Source organism: Podarcis muralis, chromosome 7, assembly GCF_964188315.1.
Source record: "Podarcis muralis chromosome 7, rPodMur119.hap1.1, whole genome shotgun sequence".
Taxonomy (NCBI): domain Eukaryota; kingdom Metazoa; phylum Chordata; class Lepidosauria; order Squamata; family Lacertidae; genus Podarcis; species Podarcis muralis.
In genome coordinates, this window is record NC_135661.1 from 71,640,973 (window position 1) to 71,666,954 (window position 25,982).

At 45.0% G+C, this 25,982-nt stretch overlaps 1 protein-coding gene across 3 annotated transcripts in view; it reads right to left on the reverse strand.

Annotated features, from left to right (window-relative positions):
• Window positions 1-3,403: 3,403 nt before the first annotated feature.
• Window positions 3,404-25,982, reverse strand: part of EYA3 (EYA transcriptional coactivator and phosphatase 3) — a 53,064-nt gene continuing 30,485 nt past the window's right edge. For 2 of the 3 annotated variants that reach the window (XM_028742737.2, XM_028742735.2), the window contains exons 7-18: window positions 23,224-23,361; window positions 19,628-19,713; window positions 19,062-19,245; window positions 17,411-17,550; window positions 15,985-16,068; window positions 14,020-14,109; window positions 13,654-13,712; window positions 12,554-12,711; window positions 9,727-9,841; window positions 7,771-7,892; window positions 6,561-6,661; window positions 3,404-5,681 (exon numbers count right to left, since the gene is read on the reverse strand). In XM_028742737.2, the coding sequence (XP_028598570.2) occupies window positions 5,601-5,681; window positions 6,561-6,661; window positions 7,771-7,892; window positions 9,727-9,841; window positions 12,554-12,711; window positions 13,654-13,712; window positions 14,020-14,109; window positions 15,985-16,068; window positions 17,411-17,550; window positions 19,062-19,245; window positions 19,628-19,713; window positions 23,224-23,361 (1,358 nt within the window). In that variant the 3' untranslated portion in view covers window positions 3,404-5,600. The remainder of the gene's footprint in view (window positions 5,682-6,560; window positions 6,662-7,770; window positions 7,893-9,726; window positions 9,842-12,553; window positions 12,712-13,653; window positions 13,713-14,019; window positions 14,110-15,984; window positions 16,069-17,410; window positions 17,551-19,061; window positions 19,246-19,627; window positions 19,714-23,223; window positions 23,362-25,982) is intronic. The other variant, XM_028742736.2, reaches the window with a different exon arrangement.

Genomic DNA, 25,982 nt, shown 5'->3' on the forward strand with positions numbered 1-25,982 from the left:
TACCATTTTCTTGTGGGTAGTGCTGTTTTGGCTATGTTAAGGCTCCATATTTGCAGAATGACTTCACCGTTAGTCTGCACAGAATGTGGAGGGAATGAGCAGAGAATATTTTCTCTCAGAATACTAGAGCATGGGGTCTCCCTATCATAAGAACATCAGATGAGGCCTTGCTGAGGCTGCCCTGTACTTTTACCTCTCTTGAATCTTCCAACCTTTGGATGTCCATGAATTCTGGTGTCACAAGAGGGAGAAAAACTCTCTATCCACTGTCTCCATGAAGGGAAGGCCACCAGCCAGACCTGAGTCCAATAGCATTCTGTCACTTCTGCCGTGAAGCTGCCGCAGATCTAAAATACTAAAGAGAATGGAAACTTCTGACAGGAAGTTTGCTTCACACTGCCCATATAGAGAGCTTTATGGGCCTCATGCCTTGTTTTACGTTTCCTTAACAGCAAAGTAGTCTCCAAAAAGAGGAAGAAGCCTTTTAATAGGACTTCTACCTTCCTCTCTCCAGCTTTTCAAACCAACCGCAGTGTGATATAATATGGAACGTGCACCTGAGTTATCAAGTTGTTTGTGCAAATCAACAGTAGGTGATGCTGTCGGCTGCAAAGCACACACACCGAGGAAACTTTATTACGCCTAAGCAGAATGAACTTGCCCTTTTCTCCCAGTACTCAGGCAGATGAGTTCTTGCGGTCCTCATCTGCTCTGATAGTAAATAATCCTTAGATGAGTCATTTGAAAATAGACAAATGCCCATTTGTTTCAATTCAGCCAGCAAATGGTATCCCACAATTGGGTCATGCAAGATAAGGCTTTGTATTCTGTTTGATTTAATTTGCATTACTGCTGGCATCCTGAACACCACTGAGTGGAACAGCAGGGGCCCATAAATGAATAGTTAACACAAAAGCCAATCAACCAGTTGAAAGCCTAGCATGATGTCGTGAGCCTGTGGCACAGCTCATATAGGTTGGCACACTTAAGGGCTAAACTCCAGTTGCTATTAGCCATGTGTTTCAGCAAGCGTGCTTAACCTGGCTACTTTTATTCTGGAGCAAAAGCAGTCACAGGGCCCAAGTCTGGAACACATTGCTGAGCTGAACTGGGACCTAGAACAAAATCTGCTGAAACTCTCTCCTTCCCTCCCAGTTTTTCCTGTCCTCCCCCCAAAAGAAATTTGTTTGCTTCTGCTTTAAAACGAAACATCCAGAATAAACATGTGACTAACGTCATGAATTTGACCTGAAAGATGGGGCCGCTTTTGCAAACTTTGAAGCCCCAAATTTCAATAGCAGCAGCCACTCATAATCTGGGAGAGGCTGAAAGGTTTTTTAAGGCCTGGGAAACTAAGAAATTCGTGTGCCAAGAGGAATGTAGGCCCAGGACAAGCCACTCTTGGCAAGCAATTATAGAGTTGCAGCACCTCAGTTCAGTGAGGGCATCTGATGAAGAATCTCCAACAATCTCAGGAAAAGGGCAGGCTGATGCAGAGATAGACAGTACTCCCAAGCTCCTCCCTGAAGTGTCTATGTTGAAATAATATACGTGGGTTAGTGGGTGCAGCACATGGCATCCACATGGCATTTCTGAGAACAGTCCTTTTCCTTTGAAGCCAGGTCACCTGTACTCATTTCTCAGGGTGGAGCAGCTCTTCTTCAAAGGAATTTTAAACCACTGCTCTAGGTATTTTAGAGGCGGGGAGACATGTTGGCTTGGCATGACTAATCGCTAAAAAAATGCAATGCCAGCTTTGCTATGAGGCTATGGACTGACAAGATTGGGAGCTCCTTATCTTTTGATTGTGAGCCCCACTAGTCTGGCTGTGCTTCGTATTTCGGGAAGGGATTATCAGCCTCCTCCACATCATACTGGTGGCAGCTGTTTCTCTGGGCTCGCAGGTCTCTGCATCCCAGCAGATAAGAGCTCTGGCTGTCTGCCATGCTTTCCTTGGGCTGTCCCTTGCATTAAAACTACCCAGAGCATATACATGTAACAGGAGCCATGTCTCACCAAGGAGATGTGAGGAACTGGTGGCCCTCCATATGCTGTTATTGTACTCCAACTCTCATCAGCCCCAGCCAGGATGGTCAATAGGGATGATAGGAGCTGTAGTCTGGCAATATATGGAGGGCCACACGTTACCTGTTTAGGGAAGTTTTAAATATTTAATGCCGTACTATTTTTAACATTTGATTGGGAGCCGCCCAAAGTGGCTGGGGAGACTCAGCCAGATGGGTGGGGTATAAATAATAAATTATTATTATTATTATTACCCGTCCATGATGTATACTGTTTTGAGCAAATTGCAGGCAGTACAGGCCACAAACATTTGAGCTAAGGGCCACATTGATCCAGGGATAAACTGGGGGACGACGACTGGGGGCATGTCAAAGTATAAACTAGGGCATGGCCAACTTAGCCTTTTAAAAATAAAGGTTGTTGAGGGTTAGGTGACACAAAAAGCTTATTACGGAATCACAGCAGGGGAACAGTCAGTAAAAAAAAATCGAGAGGAAAATTTTGGGGACCCACAAACAATCCTTTGGTATCATAGAATTACCTATTGGGGGCTGTCATTAAACAAAATTTAAAAATAGGAAGAAACTATTGGGGCAGGGGACTTATCAGGGTGAATAAAAATGTTTTTAAGCCTTCAAGTGGAAAATGTTTGGTGGGCCTTGGTGGGCCATCACAGTGGGGGGAACCATAAAACCAGTCTGGGGAAATGGGGGGGGGGGGGGAGAGCATAGGGCAGTTGTTTTTCTAAAAAGGAATGACAAAATTTTGTAAGGGCACAAAAAAATCTCTTGGGTGTCTGGCTATATAAACGGTGTGGCTTATAATTAACAAGGCTTGCAGCTTGCATGTGAGGTATAAAGTCTCAATACATATGAATCCACACACACCAACTTTCCTTGCACCGAGAGTGAGCTTGGATCGAGTTTTCAGAAAGCAGGAATAGAACAACGTTTTTTTTTATACAGAAAATAAAGACTTTATTTTTCCAGTTCACAAGGACAGTTCCCATTACACAGAACATGATGCTTGAGGAAACCTACAGCCGTTAATGCCTTCTAATCATAACCATAAGCACAGCTGATGCCAATTCTGGACACCTGCAAGACTCCGAGGGTGAATCAGCATTTCTGATCTACACCAGCGCATGCAGCTGCCTCTGGTGGCATTCAGACTGCAATGGAAACACAGGCAGAGTTGGAGCTGAGAACGCAAGTCTCCCAAGCTCACTGCGGGGACGTAAAGGATGCGGAGAGCCCACGATTGCATTAGAAGGGAACTGGCTGGTGCTTGAATGCTAAACAGTGGGAAAGAGTAGGAAGGGGCGAGGAGCCAGTTTCCAAATACTGTATGAAGACCCAAGAGAAACGCAGCCAGTGAGTTCAATGATAACAAGAGCCAGGACAATCTTTATTAACGTTAACACAGAAAATGTACCATCCCCTGAGTGGGTTAGGAAACATCAGAGAGGACACTATATAAATATTGGTATCTGATGCAAAAACAAAGCTTCACACACGTCAGCTAAAGGTCTTCTGAAATCTTGAAGGCGTTCGAAACAGTTTCGCCAGGTTAAACAAAACTCAGGGCAACAACGGTCAGTTTCCTGGTGGCTTAACAAATCCCTGCCCGCTACGCTTTCTGCAAACACTTAAAAGAAACAAAAAAACTAGGTTAATTTAAATGGGGGCCGGGCAAGGTATTCCTCTACAGTTGCTGACATATCCAAGAGTTGCAATGGAAGTTAAGGCACAGAGTTGATTCCAAAGTCAAGCACAGCCCACACCAATACAGTAGGAGATGTCTCAGGAGTGGCTGCTCAGCTAGTGACCTTTCTGGCCTTCGCAAAGGAGTTAAAAATTCACAGAAAGCTGGAATTACTTCCTTTCTGAGGGAGTGGGATGCATTTTCATCCCAAAGAATACTGTTATGTTGCCTTCTGTGAGCTTGCGATAAACGTCAGGAAACAGCAGCTTTCTGGCACCCTGTACGGCTTTCTCTGTGGTGCAGAATCTACCCATCTAGTATACACTATGTTCCCGCAGGGAAAGAAAACAGAATGCTGCCTACCTAGCAAGAAGAACTTATTCTCCACCTGCTGGTATGAATGGAACTATGAGTCCCTACAGTTTCTGCCTTACTACTTAAGGAGTATGCAGATAAAGCACTGTCGGGTGGGTGATCAGCAGTAGGTACTGCATGGTACCAAAGGCAATGGGGACTTTTCTTGGGACATGAGAGTCTTTGACTGGGACTAAAAAATAAAATGCATCTGCACCTGTCAAAGCCAGAAGCAATGAGCTTGGCAGGGTCCCTAGCTTCAGCAACCCATTTTGGAATTCTGAATATTAAGTGGCATATAGTTGAAATAAAAATAATGAAATAATTTGTTGGGAGGTTCCCCCTTGAAACTTTCGGGGGTTTCCACCCCTATAGTCATTAGCATTTTGAATTTTCTGCTCTGCAAGTGAGCACAGGTGTCCCTACTTCCCTTTCACTAAGCCAGTGCTTGACCCTGACACTATGGTAACTATCTCCTATTCTGAATTAAAGAGAAGATTCACAGACCTGCAAGTTGCCAGACACTCCATTCTGCCTAACTCCCTGCACCACAAAAAAATTACAAAGAGGCAGCACGTTTGATGCAAAATGAGGAGGCTACAGTTCCTGCCAAGCTGGAATATTGCGTGCAAATTTGGCAGATCACACTAAAGTATTTGCAAAGGAGGTGTTTTCCTAGCTGGATTTTCTCTGCTGGCTGGGCAGCTCCTATCATTTCACACTGTGCTGCCTCTTAAGAAATCCTGCTTCTGCTTATGCAAGTCAGCTGTCAAAAAGAAGGAAGAAATGGTGTTTTTCCCTTTTCTGTCACTCAGGTAATCTGACCTCACCTGCACCTAAATGTCATGCTGCTGCTCAGGAGTGGAGAGACAGAGAGACAGATTCTTCAGAAGTACTGGCCCCAGCCACCCCTTCTTGGCGTCAGGCACTGAGCGGATGGCTGCCTATAATCAGTACCCCAGCAGACACTGGAAGAACTTCCACCACCCTCTCAACACACAGAATTGTTTTGTGGCCTTTCCATGAAAATCTACAGCCCTTTCTGGCTTTGCAGGAAGGGAAATGTTTCTGGACCCTTTTCTGTAAAAAAATAAACAATCAGTTCACTTCTCTTTATGTTCTGAAAGCTCGAGAGAGAGGCCTGGAGGTGACAAAGTACTCTACAAAAAAACAAAAAACAAAAACCACAACCCACTGCTTTTTTTTCTTTCCTTTTTTTAAGAAAATGCATAATATTATACCATCAAAGGTTGCACAGTGGGTTAGGTCTGTACTGCTGGAGATTCCTAGCCAGGATGCTCTGTTTTGGGTCTCCTCCTCAAATTCCCTTTGCCCAAACGCAGACAGCAGTGAAAGGCTTGGGTGGCTCTCCTGGGAAAAACGACGCTGTGGCGCCTCCTACTGTACACTTCCGTTAGCTACATTGCTTTGTCTGGATGAAAAAGGAAGTCCCCAAGTCTGCTCTTGCCAAGATGGGGCTGTCGGGAGCTGTGCCGGACTGCCTGCTGCTCAGCTCCTCACAGAAAGTCCAGTTCGAGGGCCTGGTGGAGCGACACCAGATCGGCGTGATTTGTGATTCTCCAGAAGGGCATGTTGTGCTGCAAAACAAAAGAGGTGGAGGGGTGTTAAGAAACAAGCACATAAGCAACTTGTGCAGCAGGAATGGAAGTCAGTGCTCTGCAGGAGATGAGTGAACGCAGGCCTCACCCGTGAGGAAATGAAAAAAGAGTCAGGAAGGGTTCACAGGCAACCAGCCAATGTTGCTATTTTCAGAAGCAGAAGCACGCAGTTGACAGCAGTCGCTAAAGTACAGCTAGGCCACCCTACCTAGCGAGGGTGAGGCTTTCCCTGGGAGCAGGTTCAAAATCCCCTTTGACACTGAGGTCCAGCTCTGAGGGCCTTCTGGTGGTTCCCTCACTGCGAAAAGTGAGGTTGCAGGGAACCAGGCACAGGGCCTTCTCGGTAGTGGCGCCTGCCCTGTGGAACGCACTCTCATCAGATGTCAAAGAGATAAACAACTATTTGACTTTTAGAAGACATCTGAAGGCAGCCCTGTTTAGGGAAGATTTAAATGTTTTATGTTTTATCCTGTTTTTAATATTTTGTTGGGAGCTGCCCAGAGTGGCTGGGGAAACCCAGCCAGATGGGGAGGGCATTATATATATATAGTTATTATTATTATTATCATCATCTGTGGAGCCATCCTCCTGCCTTCTGAAGATCATTTGGATATGCTGGGTCATCCACAGACACCCCAGGCAAGCTCCAACACACTGAGAAATGAAATATACACAACAAAAAAGGGGGCAAAGGACACCCACGGATGCTATGGCTGTGTTGTCTCTAAGGCAAACAGGCTCTGGCCATTTGGCAGTGCCTGCAGGAGGAAGGGAGGCAATGGATTATTATTGGGGTGCAAAAAGGGAGCCGGCTCTTCTCAGGAAGGGTGCTGCAAGAGAAACGTAGTCAACAGTCACCTGTTTGGCTGCCATCTCTTCATCACGCCCATCTCCAATCACCACATATGTCACCTTCTTCCCAAACCGAGAGATAATCCTTTCAAAACAGCTCTCTTTACCTGTCAAGAGATTACAAACACACTGTTGCTTATGGTCAAAGGAAAGGTACAGGCCCCAGTGGGGTTGGCGTCAGTATGTGGTACCTGTGGGCAGCTGTCGGGGCCCCAGCACCATGGCAGGGCTCGCTCTTCCCTTGAACCCTGATCCTTGCCTGCAGGGCCTCTCCAACAGCTTTGCTGAAAGGCTCAGCAACCTTTGGCTCTTCTCCAAATTGTTTCCATTCCTGCTGTTCACTACAAGATTTCTGTAATTTAGAATGCCTGAGCTTGCTTTTTTCCTATTCCCTCCCAGTTCTTTTTCTTTTTGCATTGTGTCTCTTAGTGAACTGGGGCAGGGGCTGTCTTCTCACTGATTTTTGTAAGCCATTCTGGAAGCCCCATTTGGTGGAAGGGCAGGATAAAAATGCCAAAACTACTACTACTACTACTACTACTGACCTTTGCAACATTGTAAGACACTTAGAGAACTTGTTTAAGAAATAAACAGACAGAAATAAATAAATAAATAAATAAATAAATAAATAAATAAATAAATAAAATAAAATAAAATAAAATAAAATAAAATAAAATAAAATAAAATATATAGCTGATAGGAGTGCTAAAGCCCAGTTTACCCACCCACTATAGAGACTGCAACAGTACAGTGGTACCTCTGGATACGAACGGGATCCGTTCTGGAGCCCCATTCGCATCCTGAAGCGAATGAAACCCGTGTTTGCACCTGCGGGGTTGCGATTTGCTGCTTCTGTGCATGACGTCATTTTGACCGTCTGCGCATGCGCAAGTGGCAAAACCCAGAAGTTGCACGTTCCATTACTTCCAGGTTGCCGTGGAGCAGAACCCGGAAACGCTCAACCTGAAGCAACTTCAACCCGAGGTATGACTGTATCTGAGAGCACAGCTTTGCTCCAAATGGCTTTGAGCCAACAAAGGTCTTTTAAGGAGTCATGCAGAAAGTGGAACATGTGCTATGGGGTTGCTTTACGCACTGAAGTCTCCCCCTCCTTCCAGGGGAGGTTGTACAACCCCAGGTTGTACAAGAGGGCCGACTCCCTACCGCCACCCAAGACAACTGCCAAAGAGAGTTGGAATTTGATGTCACCACCTACCTATTTTTGTTGCGCTATAAATATTTTCAATTGGGAACACGTCACCTAATCCATACAGCAGAACTTTGGCCAGAGCCGGCACCAGCTGAGTAGTCGTTATCAGAACATTCACACAATTCTTTCTAGAAGGTGGCAAGAGAAATGGGTCAGGGAGAGGAGCTTGCTTATAAAAAGTTGAAAAAAAGGTGGGATGCTGCCAGCCTTGTATTTGCAAGCACTAATGGAAGGAACAAGAAATGACATGAAACTCAAGACTGGATCCTCCCCTTTTATGCATTACAGTATTTGTTATTCTTTGTACCTCTCATCCATATTTCAAGCGACCCTTGATCTCTGGGGCTGACATTTGCAATGGTTCAGTGTTAAGGGTGGTCTTGGCTTCCAGTTATTCAAATAGTGATATTGTGAAGCAGCAAATTAATTGCATAGAGTTTGCCTGATAATGCACTACAGATCCATTTGAAACAATTAAATTAAGCACATAAAAAGGCAAGAGATAAAATCATGTTTAATATCTAGATGGGTATATCCAGTGCTTTTTTCAGGGGGTACTTAGGGGTATGCAGTACCTCTTTTGTTGTTAAAAAGTGTGGTACTTACTCTAACAACTTCATAGGTGAGTACCGGCTCCTATTTTTCCAGAAAAAAGCACTGGGTATATCTATATGTGCGTCTCTCTATCTAGCTAAATCTAAATATGTGTGTGGTGTACTTCTTTTAAATTTTTATATACCAGTTTCACTTGATCTCAGGGTAGTGCCATGTAAAAATTCAATAAAAAAGTGAACACAATCAAACTACAGCAGAAGAACAGCAGAAGAATGCAGAGTTCAATCTCAATCAGCCAGCATATCTAAATAGTGCCTGGCTGTACAACACACAGGCTTTATTGGGCACTTGAAGGGTAACAAAAGAAGACAGCGGCTGAGCCTCCTTGGGAAGGGACCTACATAAGCAGGGCACACAACTGAAATTGCCCTCCTTTGCTTCTGATGACAGGGCAACTGGCAAAAGGTATCGGCAGATTACATTATTAAACACGTAATGGGAAGCAGCTTGCTGGGTGGGGGCGGCAGAGCCAATCCAGTTCTCCTGCTGGTGCTTTTGCACTGTGCTAATCACACCCCCACACCTCACCCCTCTCCTCCTGTGTAAGCAAAAGCAACCCACCCAGGGGCGTATGAAGTGGGGGGCGGAGGGGGTGGGTCGCCCCGGGTGCCACTCTGGGGGTGTGTGACAAGATGGCCCCTGCCTCCCCCCAGCTGTAGAGCGGCTCAGGGCACATGCAGTCCGTACGGGCTGCCTCTCCCACAGGCATCCATATGGGCTGCCTCTCACACAGCGACCATACGGGCTGACGCGCATGCACAGTCTGTATGTGATGCTGTACATGTACAGTCCTTACGGTATGTTGCTTGCGCAGCAGCCCGTACGGCCACCGTGCACTAGCAGCAGCCCGTACAGAGTGCACACACGCGGGATGCTGCACATGCGCACTCCATACGGACTGCCCCACCCTGGGTGCTGGAGAGGGTTCCTCCACCATTGTACCCACCCATCAGGAAGCAAGTGTAGTGACACCATTTTACCCAGTGAGCTGCTTCTGCATGTAATATAATATTGTGTGCATGTAGCTTGTACTATGATCAATAAATAAAAAAATCTGACAATTGCATATTTCCTGTACATTTTAATGAGATGCAAATTATCCTATTTCTCTTGCCCAGCTCCCCTGGCCTTTACGTTTTTGATTGGATGAAAGGCAATGCAGCCGTGTGTTTGGGTACTAAGGCACAAGGATCTCCACTAAAACATTGTAGTTGCATCACAATTCAGACCATATATTTCTACCCAATAGTGTATGAGACACATCACTATAAAAAATGCATAGCATGTACCACATTGCACTAGAGCTGTAAATATGGCAGCTGGCAGAGCAGACACTTATCTCCATACCTTGACTGGATGAGCAGCAGGGACTTTAACGCTGTTCCCAACCAGGAATCTGTTAACATTTCTATGTCTTCCCTTAATCTCTGCAAAGCCTCCTTCTTTTCTGGGCTGAGAAGGGCTGCAGAATGCACACAAATTACATTGGTCAGAAAGCAGAAACATAAGTATATCAAGTAACAGGTTGTAGCCAAACTAAGTTCTGCTCAGAGAAGACCCACTGAAATTAATGGACCTACCGTATTTTTCGTCCCATAGGACGCTCCGTCCCATAGGACGCACCTAGTTTTTTTGGTGGGGGAAATAAAGGAATTCCCCCCCCCCTTTATTTCCCTCCCAAAAGCAGGTTGGGGAAACCGAACCAGGTCGAGGAACAGCGGGATGGCGGCACTGCGCCTCCCTGCTGTCCCCCTAGCTTGTGGGGCTGGCCGATGTCTGCCCGGCGCAAGGGGCGCCCTGCTTCAGGGCGCCCCGCCCACCGGGCAGCAGGCTGCTATCCGCAGCATGGGAAGCCCTGCGGGGAACTCCTGCAGGGCTCCCCACACTGCGGATGTCTGTCCGGCAGGCGGGGCGCTCTGCTTCAGGGCGCCCCGCCCACCGGGCGGCAGGCTGCTATCCGCAGCGTTCCCCGCAGGGCTCCCCACGCTGCGGAAGTATGCCGGGTGCGAGGGGCGCTCTGCTTCAGGGCGCCCCGCCCGCCGGGCGGCAGGCTGCTATCCACAGCCTAGACAGCCCTGCAGGACCTCCCGCAGGGCTGCCTAGGCTGCGGATGTGTTCCCGAAGCGCCGGGCGCTCTGCTTTCAGGGCGCCCGACGCTCCGGGAAGCAGGCTGCTATCTGCAGCCTAGACATCCCTGCGGGACCTCCCGCAGGGCTGCCTAGGCTGCGGATGTCTTCCTGAAGCCTGGAGAGCGAGAGGGGTCGGTGCGCACCAACCCCTCTCGCTCTCCAAGCTTCAGCGAAAGCCTGCATTCGCCCCATAGGACGCACCCAGATTTCCCCTTCATTTTTGGAGGGGGGAAAGTGCATCCTATAGGGTGAAAAATACGGTAAGTTAGCCATTAATTTAAATAGATCTGAGTATGACTCACATTGGATACAACCCTATTATTGGTGCAATCAGAGCAAGGGCTGTGATTTCTGGATTCACTTCATTTGGAAGTGTTTCAGTACAGAAATAATATTATGAAAATGTCAAGTGAAACATTTCCAACCCCAACAGTTATTCATTTTGGAATTTATAGGTTGCTTTTCTGCGCTTCAGATGGTTTGCAAATGGTTACATATAAAACATTCTATGTTGCACAAAAACAATCTTGCTCTCCATTAATGGAACTCACAGATACATTTGTGCTAAAATACAGTGATACCTATTGTATCTAGACAGTAAAACCTATACAGTTTTACCTATTGTAAAAACGTGAAAGATCTCAGAGTAATCTGTTTTAAGAAAAGACCTCTTCAGGCATTTCACCAATGTGGGAATAGGTACTTATTTTATAAAACGGGGGATTTCACAGACATGGAGTAGCTATTTCTTTTGCCTTCAATATGTCTTTCAATCTAGACAATTCAGATGTCAAACTGTTAAGACAATCCAGTTTATCCAGTTTGGGCAAAATGCTAAGCCACAGTTTAGCATTATGAGGATGAGCTGCTGCAAGCCTCGGGCCCTCATGTGCATGGCTACAAGAAATCTAGAATCTTTCCCTGATGTTTTAGATTAATCACAGCGTCCTATGTTGTCCAAACTTAACAAACTGAGGTTAATTTTAACTATTGTTTGTTGAAGGAAGCCTCCTTCAAACCATATTTTTAAGGGCCAGATCAGTTTAGTAAACCATAGATAAAATTAATCAATCGGAGTTTGGTGTTTGGATGACATACTAAACTGTGGTTAATAAAAAACAGAAGCCCTGCAAAAGCTATGAGAGGCTACTATATGTGGTGCCGATGTAAAATTATTAAAAAGGCCTGGGAAATGACATATAAAGACTTGAAGAGAATTTTGAAAATGATTTTTGTTTTAAAAAAACCTGAAGCTATAACATTGAGATGTACAGGACTTGATGGGCTTATGGAGCAAAAGACTTTGCCCCTGTATTTGAGAGTGGATGCCAGGCCAGTATCAGCCCACCCCCAAAGAAGGATAAAGAAGACTGGTAAAATAACAGTGAACTATGCAGGACAAATTGGATAATTTGAAACCCAAGAAAGAAAGAGAACTTTGATTTTTTTAAAAAAGGGAAATGTTTAATGCATATTTTTTTAAGCTTTGTGTACAGATTTCTACATTAGTTGAACTTTTAAAAGTCACTTGCAATAAGATGCATCAGGTTTTAAAATTGGACTGTTAAGAATATAAGGCTTTATGGACATGCATGAATAAGCACAAAACAATGGAACCAAGATGGGGAGCGGAGGGAAGTATGGTGATATTATGGTTTGTATATACAGATGAGCTAAAAATTATGGTTTGAAATTCTGTTTATGATTTTTTGTTATTATAAAATTAATAAATTGCATTAAAAAAACAAAAAAACAGAAGCCTTCGAGTGGTGGAATGCAAGTCCCAGGCTCAGTGCAACTTTTCCTCATAACAGTAAACCCCCCCCTTGGCATTACGTGTGAACCAACCCAGTTACTACAATGCTGGCATAGTCTTAAAAGACAGAAAAAAGAAACTGCCTCACTCCAATTTTCAGGGTTGGTTGGCTGATTGTGGCCCCACCTCTCCAACACGGAAGAGCTTAATAACGTTAGAACTCTACCCCTGCAGCCTAGTGCCTATACCCTCAGGTTGCAGCAGGAACAGGGATGCTCCTCACACTCACCTACTACGTTGCTTTTGTATTTGTCATAGACCTCGCGCACCTTCCGATAGCGGAAAGCCAGCTTCCTCATCCAATCCACTCCACCCTGGACTCCCGCTGAACCATGATTGGCGTTGTTTCCTGAGCCACTGAAGCCATCCGTGGAAAAATTGTAGTTGCTGAGACAGAAAATGTTGTATTTGTATTACACCTACTGGCAACTTCTACCTGGATCATTGTTAGATGGGTGACTCAAGTCCTCTTGCATAACCCACAGCAGATCTCCCTGCACATGAAAATACTCAGCTCCATTCCCTGCCGATCTGCTGCTCAGAAACCTGAATACCAGTTCTAATTCAGACTTTGTGTACTGAGGGTCTGATCACCTTATCATTATCACCGGATCAGGGCAGGTCCGCCCTGAGATCTACAGGCATAGGGCGGTATACAAATTTAATAAATAAAAAAAAAATAAAAAGAAATACAGTGGTACCTCTGGTTAAGAACTTAATTCGTTCCGGAGGTCCATTCTTAACCTGAAACTGTTCTTAACCTAAAGCAACACTTTAGCTAATGGGGCTTCCCGCTCCCACTGCGCCACCAGTGCGTAATTTCTGTTCTCATCCTGAAGCAAAGTTCTTAACCCGAGGTACTATTTCTGGGTTAGCAGAGTCTGTAACCTGAAGCGTCTGTAACCCGAGGTACCACTGTATCTTGGGCTCAGTTTCCTCTTGAATCTTAAGCCCTGACAGCTGGGGGAAATATGGGGTTCTTCATGGACAAGTTACCCTGGAATCTCTGTTAGCAAGTATTGTTTCTTGAGCTGCTTTCAGAAATGTCCCTATTCGAGAGGTCTATAAAGGAGAGACAGCAGCTCAGTGGTAGCGCAGATCTTATGCATGCAGTTCCAGTTCTAATACTTGGTGCCTCCAGTTTAAAAAAAAATATCTCAGGTTGCAGGTGAAGGAGGAGGAGGAAGGGGGAACAGGAAGTCATTGTGACTGCTTCCTAGGTAGGGTGAACAAAATGTCACCTGTTTGAAAGTCCCCTAAAAACACTGTAAGGGGTCCTTTCTGTTGCCACATTTTAGACCTTGGAAGCAACCAATACAAATGTATCACCTTAAATCTTGCCCATTGTCATCTGATGCAACGTCTTCTACATGAACTTGGTCACACTCCTGCAATAAGAGAAAATTAAGTTTAGGAAGCTCCCTTACACCAAGTTGCAAGGGGTTGGACTAGATGGTGCTTGGGTTCCCTTCAAACTCTACAATTCTGTGATTCTAAGACAGACTATGTGTCCATCCAGCCCAGTTATGGTCTGCCCTGTGAGTACGGAACTTGCCACTCTCCTAATGCTGCTAGACCTTCAACTCCAAGCAGCCTTAGCCAGAATAGCTAGCAGCAGGGCATGATAGGAAGTGTAGTCCAGTAACCTTTGGAAAGTTCATGCATTAAAACTGGAGTTTGGAAGAGAACACATACCTCTAAGTCATTGAAAAATAAGTGTGTGTCGGCGACTTCAAAAATCATTTCTTCCATGGTCAAACCAGAGCTAATCACTAGAGTTGGATCCTAGAAGTTAGAATGGAAAAGAGGAAGAGGCCAGTATTAAACTGCATTGAAGTAAAATGAGCTATTTTAGAACATGAAGGTCATTCTACAAGGTGTGACCGGAAAATTCGGTAAATGGTCACAGAAATTGGAAAGCGAGAAATATCTGAACATACAATTGGCATCGGAAACCCACAAAATGCTCACAATTGTGTACAGAGATGAAGCTATAACTCAAAAGACAGTGTATGAGTGGTTTAAGTGTTTTCATGAAGGGTGGCAAGCCATTGAAGAGGACCCTCAGTCTGGCAGACCATCGACTAGCAGAACAGCGGCAAATGTCAACGGAGTTCTTGAGTTATTGATGCGGGATCAGCGTTTGTCCATCCGAATGATGGCGGAAGAATTGCATATTCAGCATGAAATTGTTAATGAGGTTACTGAGTTGTCCCACCCTCAATATTCTCTCGATCTGGCCCCACCGGATTTCTTTCTTTTCCCAAAACTGAAATCTGCACTGAAATGGTGCAGATTTCCCAACATTTCACACATCCAAGCTGCTGTGACGAGGGAACTGAAAGCAGTATGAAAAGAGGACTTCTCCAGTTCTATGAACGTTGTCAACAGTGCATTGTATCAGAGGGGGCCTACTTTGAAGGCCTGTAAGGTATGTATGTTCAAATGTTTTTCGCTGTCTGATTTCTGTAACCATTCACCGAACTTTCCAGTCACACCTTGTATGTAGAGCTGTCACTCAATGAAAGATACCTGTCAGGGGTTCAGGGACAGAGGCACAGGTGAGGGAGGAGACGGAGAGTGAGGGGGAAGAATCCCAGGGCAGCGAGGAAGAGGATGACGATGACTTGAGGGATTCCATGAGTCTTTCAAGTGAATCGGAGGATTCCCAGAAGGGGGCGCCTGTGGTCAGGCCAAGGGGAGTCACAGGGGGGACTGGTCAGGAGCAGGGGACCAGCGGGGGAACCCAGAGTGGGAGCTGGGAGTCGGGACCGGCTTCTCCGCCAGAGCGCAGTGGAGGGGGTGGAGATTCCAGCGTGACAGGGGAAGCAGGTCCGAAAGCAGAGAGGGAGGGGAGATCGGAGCAAGACATCCTCCCGGAAGGGGAGGGGAGTAGTGCAGGGAGTAGTGTAACTGTCAAGAGGAAGGTTAGAGGTTGCGAACGCGCGCCAAGTTCAAATGTGGAGGCGCGCGGAAGCACAGGGAGTCCGGAGGAGGAGCCAGGTCCCAAAGCACGCAGGAGGGGGGAAGAGCTGTCTGGGGATTCCGCGTCAGGGGAATCCAGGAGGGGCGAAACCCCAGGGGGCAGGAAGACCCTGCGGAAAAGGAAAGAAAGGAAGAGGTGGAGCAGCACAAGCCTCTTAAAGTGGTGCTGAGGCGGGACTGACTCAGAGGGGACTTCAGCGGTCTAAGCGTAACAGACGTGGGGCTGCGCGCCTCGGCTGTGGAGCATACAATACACTTCAATAAACGTCTTTGTATATAAACTGGATTTGGCGTTGGTCTCTTGTGAGCTGGGACCTGAGGCAGCCCTGACAATACCCTACAGTGCACTCTTATGCATGTCAGAAGTAAATCCCAGCGAGTTCAATGGGACTTACTCCCAGGTCTATGGGACTGCAGCTATAGGCTTACTTAGGAGTAAGGCCAGGTCTGAAGCAAGGAAACCAAAAAGGAGAGAGAATGAGAGTGTGGATCTAAGGACATCCCATCTCTGTAACAGGGCCAGATAAAAAGTTTCTCATATTTCCTTCTGAGCACTATCCCTGATTCACTGCTACTAGAGTGCACACGTACTAGATTTGCAATTAGTATTTATTAGCTCAGAGCAAAGATCAAACAATTCAGAAGTTTTGAGGAAAAGGCAAAAACACTAGTTACCTTCCCGTATTTCTGGGCATATGATCCTGTTAGAAGAGAATGAAATATTATGATGGTCTCATCCAAGTCCCACAGGAACACTCGCTGAAGAAGAAAGGACAAACAGCAGAGGTTAGCTTGCTTTTGTTCAACTGCCTAGAAAGTCCCCCCACCTCCATTTTGGAAGCTTAAAGAGGACATCATAGATTAAGTCTGCTTTTGAAAAAATATTAAATGTAGCCAAGGGAAAATCACCCAATGAAGCTCTACAATAGGAGATTCAGCAGAGTCAAAAGGAAGTCCTTCACATAACACATACACTATGGACTTACTTGCCACAAGGTAAAATATTTGCTACCACCTTGGACACCTTTAAAATGGGATTGGACAAAGTCATGAAGAATAAGGCCACTAGTCATGATGGCTATGTATTACATCCAGTTTCGGAGATAGCATGGCTCTGAATACCAGTAGCTGGGGAAGACTTGTTGGAGAGGGCTATTGTGCTCATGTCCTGCTTGGGGGCAAATGGTTGGCCTTTGAGAGAACAGTATTCGGAACTAGACAGGCCTTTGATCCAAATCAGCAGGGCTTTTCTTATGTCCCTAGGAGGGTTTTGCAGGAATGATGATCGATGACACTGCATCATGAATGTATAAATATGTTTACTAAGAGACACTGTCAAAGACTCTGGGGCTTGAAGTCAGAGGCTGAGGCCTACCACAGTAAACCACTGTGAGCTGGGGTATGACCAAGTTACAAAGCTCTTTTCAGTTGCAGAAGGTAACGTGTGGGCAGCATCAGCTCCTCTGATGGGCAGGCAGAATGCCTCTTTTCAATTGGCTAAAAAGTAGACGCCTGCCCTCTGCCTGTGCTTGGTCAGCAGAGTACCTTTACTGGGAGGTTTCTTTCATCACCACAGAGGACTTCCAAGTCCTTCTAGTGCTGCCATTTTGAAGTGGGATGAGTCTATAAGTAACTTACTAAGCAGACAAGATAAAACCACACATTTTGTATTGGCAGTAATTCAGTTTTACATACTTCCTTTTACATTTGTACAACTTCTATTTTATTTCATTTTAGCCATTTCAGTATTTGTTAGAGTAAGAATCACTTCTTTTTAAAGGGACAAGGTGTGATTTGCCAAGGAATTTCAGCATTCTAAGTTTGTTTATGTTGTAGTTTAGTTGTGTCCAACTAATCTATTCTGTCTTACTTTTATATTGTTAAACTTTGCTTTGCAATAGTCTATAGACTAGAAACACAGAAGTTTGATCTGATCTACAATACGAAACACACTGTTAAAGCTTTGGGGAGAGGGAGGGAGAGGGGGAGGGAGGGGAGGGAGGGGAGGGAGGGAGAGAGGGAGAGGGAGAGGGAGAGAGAGAGAGAGAGAGAGAGAGAGAGAGAGAGAGAGAGAGATGTGTGATAATAGCTGGAGACTAACTTCAAGCTCATTGTCCTGTGGTGAAGAAGCGTCTGCTTTCCTCTTCCCCCTGTTTTTCCCAGTCACGCTTTTCCTGGACTGGTCCTCTACATCTTTACTTGCTGTCGCTCTCAGCAACGATGGACTTGTAGATGGGTCTCCTGGAAAAAAGGGACAGCACAGACTCGTTATTTTATGCCTCAATATACCAACCCTCAATACATTGCATTTCTACAGCAGCTGGTATAACACAAAGAATAGAACAAAATGCAGAGTAATAAACATGGCACCCAAAACAACAAAGGAGGCAGCAGTATAACACACCTGGGAGTGAGAAACATTTGCAGGTGATACGAAACATAAATGAGTTTTAAAAAATCACAGTAGGCACCAGACCAGTATCCCAAATGTGAATCTCTCCCCACCCGCCACATTTCAAATGGTGGAGAAACCAGCTAGAAGATGGTCTTTGTGTTAGTATTTCACGCCTCTGATGCTGCAGAAGAGATTGGTGTAAATCACATGCCTGTCTGGGAAGAGTGTGGGAATGGAAGACAGTCTTATCTCTTCCACTGTATGTACTATGTACTGTACTTTTGCTTTTACTTCTGTCTGTTCTTTTCTCAGAGCTGGAGAGAGAAGACGCCATGAATCCTTTGTCTGTACATAGTGTGTAAATAAATATGTAGATTAGCTCTACGATGTCTCACGCTTCTTGCTGTGTTATGCCAGAAGATTAGTGTGCATATATCATTTAATATACGTTGCTGAAGTGCACTGGTGTATGAAGGGAAATGCATTTTCCAGAGCTGCGCATACCGGAGGAAGCTCAGAGTTCGGGGGCTGCAGGGGCACCCCAGGGCGTTTTCCAACACTTTGAAGGTGGCCTAAGTGTTCAGGCAGGTTGAGGTGAGATAGGTATTCCTTCAAGTATCTGGGTTTCAATCTGTGTAGGCCTTTAGCATAAGACTTAATTCATACTCTGGGTCCCCCTTAATTGGGGAGCAATTCTGTGTGTCTCTGGCACATCTGGATGGCAATTCACTGGCTACTTGATGGAAGATGTGCAGACGGCCACTCACTTGGATGGCTTTAAAAGGGGACTAGATGAATTTGTGGAGGAGGAGGTGACCAATGCCTACAAGTCATGGTGTCTATATGCTGCCCCAAGAATCAGAGGCTGCATGCCTTTGAATTACCAGCTCCTGGGTTCCGCAAGCAGAATAATGATTTGCCCTTATGCTCTGCTTATGTGCTTTCCATGGATGCTTGGCTTTCCATGGACTAGATGCACTGCAAGGAGTTGGACTAGATGACCCTTGGGGTCCTTTCCACCTCTACAATTCTATAATTGTATGAAGAACATGTATGCCACCTTGTATACCTTGGGGGAAAGGTGTGATCTGCAAACAATTAAAAAATAAAGTGGAAGTTGAGACCTTTTGGGACTGAGGGTTGGGGCAGAAGGCAATCAGTAGAATAGCAAAAAATAATTTCCCAGGGATAAAAACAAAGTGCATTAACCAGACCAAGGTGCAGTGAGACACAGCTTATTGTATAGGTGAGTCCCCCACCCCTTCACCCCAATATGTACACGCACAAGCATTTCCATACAAGCAGCATGAGCATATAGGGGCATTCTGACATCGGTATCCTTTCCCCATCATATTACCAGAGGAATGTCTCTGCGCCGTCTGAGTAGGCACCATGGCATTTGGTTTTTCAGAAGGATACGTGGTTGTTGCTAAGGTGGGACTCTCTGTGCTGCTGTCTGCTGGTGCTACAACCCCAAAGCTTGAACTTGAGTAATATGGCTGGTATTGACTTTGGCCAAGAATTGTATACGTAGGATACTCCTATTCAAAAATAAGAGGGAAAGGGACAACAAAACAAAGTAAGTCTTATTCCAAGTAAACATGGCTTACTATTGCACTCTTAGCATTCAAGCATACAGTCTGAAAAATAATAAAAAGCTTTCTACCATGCAAAAACGAAAAGCATGGAGTAAAATTAAGTAAGAGCTGCTCGACAGTGGAATTTGCTGCCAAGGAGTGTGGTGGAGTCTCCTTCTTTGGAGGTCTTTAAGCAGAGGCTTGACAACCATATGCCAGGAGTGCTCTGATGGTGTTTCCTGCTTGGCAGGGGGTTGGACTCGATGGCCCTTGTGGTCTATTCCAACTCTATGATTCTATGATTCTAACTTTGATGCAGGCTTATTACTATGGGAGGAAACCATACCTGTTGAGAGATGCTGGCTACTGCTGATGCTGAAATATTGACAGCAGGTGAGGTGGTGGAAACTGAGTTGGCGTTGGTACTTGAAGCTGTAAAAATCAAACAGATGGCTATGTGTCAATCTGTTAGAAGTGCAAGCAGCAAAGCCAAAGGGCATTGGAGCAGGGAAACTGCAGTGCTGGCATTCTTAGCATCAACTGTGCTTTCCTTAATCAAAGATGGAGTTTGCAAAGACCCACAGACATCCTTTTCCTAAACAGGATGCAAGTGTCCTCAGTTCTGGAAGCAATGCTTTTAGATTCTGCCAGATAGTAGTAGTTTTTTAATTTTTTTAAAAAATCTACATGAAAAAGATTGTTCCTTCCATACATAAAAGTCGGGAAACTATAACTGCACAATATTACTAACAACAGACTAAGTTATCTGCATTTACCTTTCAGGAAAACCAGTGTGAAAAATTAACCAACATATTGGTTTCAAGTGGTCCCAAGTGTGAATAACACCATCTGGATCCAACCTAATCAATCATCATCTTCATCACCACTATAGAGAACTATGGTGATTGCCAATGGGATTGGAGTCAAAATAAGGCTACTGAAGAACATGCAAGTGATATCAGTGTGCTCCAGGGAACTCAGAGGTTTACAGAAACACAAGTCTTTATAAAAAGAAGCAAAACCAGAAACAGCCCAAGGAGGACTGAGAATACTCAATAGTCACAGAATGTTGTGTCAGCTGGAAAAGAAAAAAGGAAAGGGGCGGGGAGTGGAAAGAAGTACCATAGAGCAGCTTCCTGGCTAGAAATAATAAGAATAAGAATAAGAATAAGAATAAGAAGAAGAAGAAGAAGAAGAAGAAGAAGAAGTTGATCTTCTTAAAAACTAAGGACAACACATCATTAGGAATGGTGAAGCCGACTGAAATCAAGGGGTTTACGCATGCCTCACTCTATGCTGTATTTAAGCCTGGGTGCTGGGCCTAATAATTGTCCCTTTGCAGGAGAATTTCCATATTAAACAAACTGGCCATGAGCTGAATGTGAGAGGGGGCTCTGTCACATGCCACAGCTGAGCAGCAGCCATATAGAGATGCTCTTAATGGAGTTGAAGCAAACAATTTAATCCCCCAGAGTGAATGACCTACTTCATCAAAGGCAATAGAAAGTTACTTAATTCTAGGAAATCAGCTACATTAGCATCTGAAATCCTTCTGGGAGCTCCTTCCAGCTTGTGTGCCTATTGTTTTATAGTAGACTGTCTGTGTGATAAGCAGAAAGCTCTCAAAGCTAGTTTTTTTCCAGTGGTGCTGTTTTGCAGCTTACAATTCTTAATGCAACTGACAAAAAGAAAAGAAAAAGAAAGGTGCACTTAGGGGTGACAGCATGCTGTTGTTTTCAGTCCAGATCTACCAGCTGCTTGGCTGTGGCTCTCCTTATCTTACTTATGTGACATTGTTCACAGCTTGTTTTTGATCAATAAGCCCGCTGTGCGTCACTAGGACATAAGATCTGGATGAAAAACACCAAATCTATCCCAGCAGTCTGCATTTCCATCTTATGGGCAAGCGGTTAGGTCTGCATTTCTTCCAAGGTCTGCTCAGTGATACCAAAAGTGAGTTTTTGAAATTCATGCACCCATAGTACACACAATGTGCCAGAGTCGAGGTTTGGTTTCTTGTTTTGGAGGCAGCTGCATACTGGTAACCAGAACATTAAGATCACACTCTTCACTGCTGGGGTTTTTTAAATGAACCCAACAAAAACCCTGTGAAATATGAGGATTCACACAAGGCCAGCTGGGTGAATACTAGATGTTTTCGATACAAAACAGAGGTTATTATACTTACCTGAATGTGCTACAAAACTAAGCGTTACTTCAAAATCATATGTAGATAGGCAGTATGATTCTGTTCATTTATAAAAAATCTGGTTAGGGTCAAACTACATTTTACATTAGTTTAAATGCAGGCTTTTTGCACACAAATGGCCAGTGTGAGGGGCCCAGTCCAAACGGGTATGGGGGAGCCCTGTGCCTGCCATTTGCAGTGGAAAGAAAAACTCCCATTTACTAGAATGGGAGCACTTTTTCTTATACAAACTGCAGGTGTGGGACCTGCTCCTCCCACCCCCACCAATCCAAATCCAGATCAGGACTATATAAAGGCAAAGAGTTAAAAAAAAAAATCCTCTCCCACTCCATGCTAGGGTGCTGATCTGGATCAGGGCCCCCACACTGTGTGTGTGGGGGGGGGGGATACCCTATACTTAAAAGAACAGAGATGTAACTAACGTTAACATGTTCATTGGCTCTTAGCTTTAGTAGTTTGAGACCAGCAGCCCTCTTCCAGCAGAAGAGGAAGGAGGTGGCCAATTTATATTCTAATTGAACTGTCTGGCATGCAACAAACCATGATTCCCAGTCTGAACATAATACTAAGCCAGGGTTCATTGTTTGTTTCCCCCAAACATTTTCAGGGAGGAGCAAAGCAAATTGATGAGTTCATGGTAATACGGAATACTGTGACATGCGAACAAGGTCAGTATTGGGGTGGAGCAGAAACCATCACATGCAAATGTGGATGGAAACAGGTCACTTGCTGCATGTGTAACACTTAAAACAGTTGCGTCTAGCAGCTCTAACAACATGGGGAGCTAATCATCTGTAAGTGAAATGAGTGTTAACCATATTCCCACCACAATCTGAGGAAGCAGCAAGTGGCTTAACTTGAGTCAGCCAGATACAGCATGAATGGGCTTTGGGCCCAGATACTCTCTCTTCTTCCTCCTCCCTCCAGAATTTGTTGTTACATCCAAACTGGATAAGCTAAATGTCAACATAAAACAGATGGCCTGCAAACCATGGTTGGAACAGAGTTTCCAATTCTAGTTGAGAGGTAAACTGTGGTTTGCAGCAGTAGCTACAGTCTGTTTAATTCAGAGGCAACAAGATACTATGGTAACTGCAAATCAGGCCATGAAGGAGGGAACTGGAGTGTATATGCCCAAAATAAGCAGCTTGTAGGAGATTCTTCCCTGTCAGAAAGTACTCTAACTGCCAGGTTACCAGGACTGCAGCAGTGTGGGGGAAAAGGACACATCGATCTCTGTCACTAGCTAGGAAAACAAGAGCTATTGAATAGCTATTTCCTTTCTTAATTGTTGCAATCTGCCACAGAGACCATTTGATCAACAGGCGGGGTACAAACCTTTAAAATAAAGAAAGTAATAGTTGCTAGCTCTTAACAGCTAGGCCCCTATGCATTCTGATAGCTTAAGCCCAGTGATATTGGGAAATGAACACAGACATGCTGAACAGTGGCATGCATTTGATTTCTGTAACCCATTCCTCCCTTTCCTCCTGCCTCTGTGAGAGTTTCAGAAGCACGGCAAAGTAAAATTATCCAGTTACAGACAGCGGATCTCGGCAAATCAGTGAAAAAGAAAGGCTAATGGCAAGGTGGGTGGGAGGGAGGGAACCATGACTCACAAAGCACAGAGAAGCATGCACAAAACAAAGACAAAAACGTGCTGGCCTCTTCGCGGTTTCTAGACCGGGTTACAGGGAAGAGGTACGTAGATAAAAAACCATGCTGACCTTTACCTTGAATAGGATAAGAATAATGTGCTGGGCTGGATTGGCTTGTGGTTAACCCTGTAGTGCAGGTAAGAACACTGTGCTGACTTGGAGATGGAGTCTGAATTAAACCACTCTCAGGTTTCATACCTGGCCACAGTGCACCTGAATCAGATAAATTGCACCAGTTACAAACAAAATTGGTGGTGGTCAAGCCAGGCTTCCCACCGAGATCCTTTTTGCCTCCGAGTACAAGTGACAAAACCCATCACCTAAATATGGAAGGTGGTTAATGTGCAAATTTTGAGGCACAAGCCTAGAGAAAACAGCAAAGAGGAAGAAGACGGGGAGAAAAGCTAGCCAAAATTAAAAGAGGGAAAAGAGGTGTGGTAAGGTTAATTTCCAAGCCTTTGCAGGGGAATGTGCTGGCGTTTCTAATGAAACTCTTACTAGACTGATGCTAAGGAGCTGATTGTCACCCTTTCGATTCCTGCACAGCACTACAGGGAGCTGGTTGTGTGGAGGATAATGTTACCAGCATGTGTTTCCGTTCTGAACTGTTTCTGTGGCACACTATCCACAGGAATATTTCACTGACGCATTCAATGATAATTACTGCATGATGCATTTAAGATCAATTACCAAGAATATACATGAGAGATAAGCACAAGAGAACAGCACACACACTTGATGAAATCAATTTGGAAAAAAGGTATTTATTTTGCTCAAACTATCCTCTTGTCACGTACAAGAGCAGCTAGACCCGACTCTCTGCTACTGTGCTCCTCTGTAATCTTTTATCTATTGTCAACTATGTTTAAAATGACCCAGATTCAAGGTAACTCTTTATTTGTCAGACCTTCTCAGGTGTGTTGGGTAGAGAGAGAGAGTCAGTATGTGCTTTGCACAGAGAAGATCCCAGGTATAATCCCCAGCATTAAACAGATCAAGTAGCAGTTAATGGGAAAGATCTTTCTCTGGAGAGATCCTGGACAGCCACTGGCCATGATCACATGTGACAATAAGCCAGATAACAATGACCAACATCCCAGGGAATCTGCGAGAATTTCTGAGGCCTAATTTACGAAGCTGGTAAAAGGCACTCCTAGCTACCAGAGACACCTGCACCTCCAGTGACAGAGCTTGATCTAAAAGTACCCCCAGACTATGTACCTGCCCTTGAGGGAGAGTGCAACCTCATCCAGGGCAAACAACTGACTAACTTCCTGGACCCAGGAACTGCTCCCTCACAGAGCTTCCACCTTGCCAGGATTCAAGCTGAGCTTATTGGTCCTGATCAAGCCCAACACTGCATCCAGACACTGGTCCATGGCATTCATAACCACTCCTGATGTTACAGAGAAAGAGAGTTGGCTACCATCAGCATACTGATGACACCTCACTCCTAATAACCTCTCCCAACATCTTAATATAGATTTAAAATAGCACCGAGATACCATAATGCCCCGCAGCATCCCATAGCTCAAGGGCCAGGGGCCCAAGAAACACTCATCCAATACTGACTTCTGGAAATAAGGTTAGAACTGCAGAACAGTGCCCCAATACCCAAGGCTGATGGTATCAAAAGCTGATGAGAGATTGGGCAGAAAGATCAGGGACACCTCTCATCCTTTTTCTGATAAAGGTCATCCATCCTGATTCACTCCTAAAGCCAGATCTGAACCCAGACTGGAAGGGGTTTAGATAATTCATAACCTCCATGAATGCCTGAAGGATAAGGTGAAGGCAGCAAAGTACGCTTTTACATCTTTGCTGCTTTCACCACAACCCACACTCCAGATGTCATCTGGCTTGTTTCTTAACAAGCAGTTCTCCAGTATACCAGGAGGCCAAACGCATTCTGCAGCACCAGAGACTGCACTCAGGAGCAATCATATCAATCCCATTCCACATCTTGCCATTCCACTGCAAAGTGAGAGCCTGGGAAGGGTCACCAGCATCGAGAAAGGAGTATCAAGAACTCCATCAGAATCCATTAAGCATCTGGGGTTGGACCATCTTAATTAGTTCTCCACTCCTGTAGGGGGAAACTGGTACCATTAGCCATCAAAAAGTGTCACAGAACCGCCCGCCCACCTTATTTCCAGGCCACCAAACCTGCCACCAAGGGCAAAACCCAAACTGAGCGTGTACCCTTCACTATGTATCAGGTCGAAGACATCTTGACACAGCTCCATGGTTGACATTGAGGTGATGAAGTCTTGAGTCAAACCACTGAGAGCAGCTTTAACATGGATGTTGAAGTCACCCAGGACAATATTCCCAGGGTTCTCCAAAACCATGCCAGAGACCTCCTACATCAGTTTGGTAAAGAAGGCTGCTGGACAGCAGGTTGGGTGGTACCATCACAACAGTAACAGGACAGATAGTGCCTAGATGAATTTCACCAAAGAAATTTTAAAAATTGCCATCAAATTACTAAAAAACTCTCTGTGAGCAGCTTGGTAAACCATTATGATAAAGAGTTAGTATGCTAGGGTTAACACACCCACACCCAAAATTAAGAATGCCAAATAGCTTTAGAAAATGCATGATGCTTTCACATTCAATAATTCAGGCAATGAAGCAAGTACAGTTTCTTATGTAAGACTCATGTGTCTCATTCCAGAAACGTGTGTGGCTTCTTGCATTATATATGTAAGAAGAGCTGCTTGTCAGTTTCCCCTGGTATCTCGTTGGACATTGTGAGAAGGAGAAGGCTGGACTAGATGGGCCTGATCCACAGCAGGGCTCTTCTTAGGTTCTTATGAAGGAAAATAGTAATT